This window comes from Engraulis encrasicolus, unplaced genomic scaffold, assembly GCF_034702125.1.
Source record: "Engraulis encrasicolus isolate BLACKSEA-1 unplaced genomic scaffold, IST_EnEncr_1.0 scaffold_1038_np1212, whole genome shotgun sequence".
In the NCBI taxonomy this organism is placed as follows: Eukaryota; Metazoa; Chordata; class Actinopteri; order Clupeiformes; family Engraulidae; genus Engraulis; species Engraulis encrasicolus.
Genome location: NW_026944502.1, coordinates 8921 through 14989, shown reverse-complemented (window position 1 = coordinate 14989; position 6069 = coordinate 8921). Strand labels below are relative to the sequence as shown.

At 47.5% G+C, this 6069-nt stretch overlaps 1 protein-coding gene across 1 annotated transcript; it reads right to left on the bottom strand.

Moving 5' to 3' along the window:
• Nucleotides 1-581: 581 nt before the first annotated feature.
• On the bottom strand, nt 582-1200 carry LOC134441964 (hydroxycarboxylic acid receptor 2-like; the record flags this gene model as incomplete). Its single annotated transcript, XM_063192345.1, has 1 exon — nt 582-1200. A coding segment is annotated over one exon (619 nt), but the record flags the coding sequence as incomplete, so codon positions are not given.
• Between the last annotated feature and the right edge of the window lie 4869 nt (nt 1201-6069).

Below are 6069 nucleotides of genomic sequence, written 5' to 3'. Positions count from 1 at the left end.
ACTAGTAGCTACTGTTTTCAGGCTGACCACCAGTGCTTAATTTGTCAAGCGGGAGGTCCTGGAGCGCAGAGGATGGGTGGCTCCCCCCCCCCCCCCCCCCCCCGAGGGGGATCTGTGATGTATTTCCATGAGGTTCCATCCAAGGTTCCGGAGCTCTCGTCTGAGGTTCTGGAGCTAGCTCCCCCTTGCTCCCCATCAAATTAAGCACTGCTGATCACAACAGGGCCAGTGCCTGTTCCTGTTCCCCCACCACACTTACGTTCAGGACGAAAGTGCCTACTTGTAAACCATCCGTTCAGCGCACTGAACTTTTTCGTATGTAACCATTTGTTACCAAGATGAACCTGCTCACATCTACGATGTTGTCACATTCTGGTAGCCTGATAAACCTGCCTTCCAGCGAGTGGCGCTGGTTCACCAGGCTAACATTCGGGTTCCTGAACGCTCAGACTTGCAGTCACAATGTCACCCAGTTTAAGAGTAGGTGCAGGAATGGGCACTTGCATGGTTCTCTGTCGAAAGTGCCTAAAGTGGGTTTGTCTAGTTTTCTTGGCTAGTTGTGTTTGGGAGCACAATCCCACATGTTGAAATGTTCTTGCCCGTCGTCTCCTCCTGGCCACACCTCAGGGCACGGGGCAGGGCCTCCAGCAGGGCCTTCCTGAACATGGAGCTGGAGAAGACGTAGATGATGGGGTCCAGAGCCGAGTTCAGGAAGTTCAGCCCGAAAGACACAATGGTGAGCTGGGTGAAGGTGTAGAAGGCCGAGCAGTCCCACGGCCGGTACGAGCGGATGACCCACATGCCCAGGGTCGTGATGGTGGTCGGCAAAAAGCACACCAGGAACACCGTGACGATGGCGATGCACACTCGCATGGCTCTTTGCTCTTTCAGCCGTTTCCCAAACCGTCGTTTCTTCAGGACGGTGGAAATGCGGATGGAGCAGAAGAGCAGCATTCCAAATGGGAAGATGAACTCCAGGACAGTCAGGATACGGTGCATTCGCACCAGGATGAGGATGGCTGGGGACGGCTTTTTAAAAGGGGTGAAAAACAGACACTGGGTTAGCTGCCCACTGCCCTTGATGTGGCTGTAGGCCAGCATTGGAACCCGAGGGACGATCACCAACAGCCAGACGAACACGGACACCAACACAGCCTGCCTTCCGGGCATGTGGTTGAAACGATGATGAGGGTGCACCACCTAGAACAAAAGCACAACATAGTTTTGAAGTGAAAGTGCACACCGCACACAACGAAATTGCATTTATGTCTCACCCATGCAAGGGGGCAGCCGTTTTTATGATGCAACACAGTAATTCTGTTCCATCTACACACCAGTTGCTGTCCTCCATACCACTGAGTCATTCATACAGGGATTTGGAGACTAAAGACGATTTTACACCAAAACGTTTGGTGCCAACTCCCGACACAGACAGTTGTCTGGCGGTTTGCGTTGGCCCTGGTCGGCTAGAAGTTGTTCCTAAACTCACCTAGCCAACTTCACCCACCGTGAACGGTTACGTGGCGCTATTCCGACATGTCGCTATTCCGACGTTAATGTCTATTGTCAGAATACCGACACGTTTTCCACCGTCCACCACCATTCCTACATGCCGCTATTCCGACATCCCTAACCTTAACCCTAATCCTAACCCTAACCCTAACCCCTAAAAAGTGTCGGAATAGCGGCATGTCGGAATAGCACTATGTCGGAATAGCGATTAACCCCTCCACCCCAACCCCCCCCCACCTCCCCCTCCCATTCATAGTTTATCCATGCATAAGTGGAGGTCCAAGGATTGGATTAGTGTTGAAAAACCACTCATTTCAAGCCCAGTAATTATTTTTAATAGAGGCCGTGACTTAGGTGCCCCATTCTCTGTCTCTTGGTCATAAAAACGCTAGGCTATGTCTTTCGCGGTTTCATTACTCCACTTATTTTCTCTCACTGCTATCTAGTTCGCAAAAGAGGAAAAGGGCACGCTGGGCATTGTGTTAGAAACTGTTTAAACAAACACAGTGTAGCCTAATGAAACTCAAGGAGTTTGTGAGTTCACTACTGCTTAAACAACTGCCCACCCACGCCCTGCTTGGAGTAGCACAAACCAATCAGTGCCCGGCATGGAGCCCGACTACCGGTGTAAAAGACTAGGCTCATACACAGTGGGTTTACATACAGTGTTGAATCTCGCCCTCAAACCCGTGCCTGCAGTTCACCTAGGGAGCGCTGTCGAGACAGCAGAGCTCATAAGGCTGGCGCTAATAACTGACAATTGTGCTCGCTGTCTGCTGAAACTTGACAATATTACTGTAAGTTCTGAGAAACCAATGTGGATTTCAATGAAATGTACAATAACCTGGGAATTATGTCCTTCTGATTTCCTACAGCGTTGGCATTTATGAGTCAGGCTCCGCTAGCATCTTGCTAACAAAATTGCTTTACGGTCGTCGTGATCACAGCAATGCAGCCGGCCGACCAATCTAAACGCAGTGTGTGAAGCCACTCGTGACGTGTATTGACAATAAAGACGTATTTTACAAAGATCCAGCAAGTTTAAACATTCAAACTAACTGCTGTTTGAAAGGATAATCTATCCTGCCTTTTGGAAAAATAAAATGAAACGATGATACCAATTCTCTCCCAAAGCAATGGCAGCATCGTGGTTGAGCTCCATGCGATCCCATTCATTTCAACAGCCTCTGCGCTCCTTGGCGCTCCTCTGCGCTGTCTGGATGGCGCCACTTAGTGGACAGTACCACCCGGAAAAAGTAGCGAGATTCCTCTCTCGTATTACCCATAAACTCTCTCTGGCTCATACGACTTAGATTTTTGTTGATCGATGGAGAGAAAACACGTGAGCGAGAACTTGTTGTCACGATGTGGGTGTTATTAAAACAGCGCATTTAAAGTCGGCCACAAATATGAACGAGACGATGAGCTCGCACCAGTTTGCTCTACTAACACACCACTTGTGAGGAGTTGGGGGACAGGCAGCGAGGAGGAGCTGAAGTGGGGACCTGCGCAAACTTGTGTAGAGGTGTGAGACAAGACTCATATACACACGTGAGTGAGTTGAGGACCAACCAGTTCACGGACGCGTGACCTCGGAGGCGGTCTGCAGACGAGCGTTGAAGGGGATAAGCAACTGCAGAGGTTGCAAGATCTGACTGCAGTCGCATTCATCCCACGATAATTTGACACCATGTGATATGTCACCACCTTACTAGGTGCGATCGAGATGTCATCAACGCATGCATGCACATTTAGACAGCAATGCACCCTGGATGAAAATGCTGCATGACGGTTAGATTTCCTGTCAAACTTCGAAATTTCGTCGACGTTGCGTTGACGAGGTGACATGTCACATGGTGTAAAACTATCGCGGGATGAATGCGGCTGCAGTCATCCCCTTCAACGCTCGTCGGCGGACTGCCTCCGAGGTCACGCGCCCATGAACTGGTTGGTCAACAACTCACTCACGTGTGTATATGGGTCTTGTCTCACACCTCTACACAAGTTTGCGCAGGTCCCCACTTCAGCTCCTCCTCATTGCCTGTCCCCCCACTCCTCACACGTGGTGTGTTAGTAGAGCAAACCGGTGCGAGCTCATCGTCTCGTTCATATTTGTGGCCGACTGCAAATGCGCTGTATTTAATAACACCCACATCGTGACAACAAGTTCTCGCTCACGTGCTTCCGTCAACGTTGGTCGACAGCAACAAAGTCGTATGGGCTTACTATCTTGGGCCGTGACATCTGGCGACTGCAGATGTTAGAAGCAATGGTGATTGGTCTTAGTAAATATCAATCCTGGTGTGAATGAATATGCCCTGAATTAAGAGTGATAGACCTTCGTCTTAACCAATCGCTGTGTTTCAATCATCTGGAGTCGCCAGTTGATACACCGACGCGCTCCTCCACCCAACTGAACATGCTCAAAGTCTCCCGACGGCCACCAACGTCCCCTAACTACCCCAGACACACCAAACCAACTCTGACCCAACTGTACCCAATGCGTGACAATAGCCAACCTTGGGGTTGGTGTGGAAGAGGCGTAATAGTTAGCAAATGTGTCCTGGGATCAGCGTGTTGCAGGTTTGAGTCCTTAATGATTAAAATATCAACATGCAATGTCAGTGCCCGACAATGCAGATTCTGGCCATTCTAATGAGGGCATGGTTAATTTATTATTATTATTTTTTAAGTCTCAACATACTCCAAATATCATCCCAAAGGCAATGCAACACCAAGAGACTTAACACAGCAGTAATTGTTTGGACAGTAAGTTAGGGTGACTTAAAAAAAAATTAAACAAACTCCTGACCCATTGCTATGAGGAATCCGTCTCCGTGGAGGGTGGGAGATGGTCTGACCACACACTGCAATGTAAATTAATTGGAGTTCCGAATTCAAATTCAAATTCAAGGTTTACTTTATTAACATGACTGTTACGATATAGTGTTGCAAAAGCATACAAATAACACGTCAAAAGTATGAATTAGTAACGGACTCCGCAGGTGAGTTCTGCGTCACCTCTCTCACCTGTTAGCTGATTGGCAGAACAATGAACGAACCGAGCTAGGAGGCTTTCGCCAGACTAGGTGCGAAGCCAAAATCTTTGGGTGAAGTAGAGTAGAGTATCGTTTATTGATCCCAGAGGGAAATTAAGGTGTCAAGTAGCATACATGCATAAAAGGATTGTACAGGTAGCTGTTAATACCTGCTGGGCATTGCTGCCTGTCACACCTCCTCCAGTGCCCATGGGTCAGCGAGAGAAATAAAGATTACCTACGAGATATTACACATATCCTTACACAAAGTGTATATTAACCACATAAAGCTCACTCTTACATACATTTTAGCCAAGGCAGCTCTCTCGCTCTCACTCTCTCTCTCTCACACACACACACACACACACTCACACACACTATACACACCTCACCCTTCCACCCCCCAATCCACCCACACACAACACACACCCAGACAAATTATAAAGTGGCACTTGTGCCTTAGCTGAGTGGCACATAGAAGCCAAGACAAAAGTGACCAACAAAGTTGCAGAAGTCACTCTGCATAGTACAATGTCCATTGTATTCCTTGGAAAAAGAAGGGGGTAACACAAGTCGCCCGCTGTGTCACTCCACACACACACACGTCTCACACACATGGACGCACACACACACACACACCAACTGTATCACACGCTATATCGTCACGTGGCCATGAATCACCGATCTATAACCTCACCCAATTATTAAGCTTTTGTAAATCAAACTCATATTGCGCAATGTCTCGTGGGAACAGACACTTACCAAAAGTCACAGCAGAATTTCACCAAAATGTTTCCTTTGTACAGTATTTTTTGTTTGTTTTTTGAAAGGACTGATAATAGAGTTTCTCACAGTGAAAATTGAGCCTCATTTTATTTTTTGAAGGTACGTAGTATAGCCAAAAAGTGAATGTCTGCATGCCGTTGAGACGGATATAACTGACAACTGTAACTTGTTTGCAGTATACTTGTCATGGACATGCTCTTACAGTTGTATATATATACATAGTATATATATATATAGTATACTATTCAAAAATATTGTATGCATGCAAGCATTACGTAGGCCTACAGTGCCGGCCCGAGGCATAAGCGAACTATGCGATGGCATAGGGCCCCCACACCACCAGGGGCCCCATCAGCAGCAAAGTTCCAGGAAGAACTGAACCAGAGGCGATTCCTCTTTGAGTACAAGGGAGGCGCCGCCTCCTGTCCAAAATCACGGAGAATAGTATGTAAACTAATGCTTTACACAACTTAATAACATTGCTATTTCAGACCCAGCTCCATAGAAAATGCATGTGCTCAACTTAGAGATGAAACCAATCTGTTATAAGATCCCGAGGCTCGCACGAGTTTTTTTCCGCTCATGACAACGCAAGCGAGTCGAGTCTCAATGGACTTCAATGGCATGTGGGATTGTACGATTTTTCAATGGCAAAATGCTAAACGGTCATTGGCTATTGCCGTGAATTTTTTTTGATTTTGAGACTGAGCCTCACTGGGAGTGAATGGAGAAG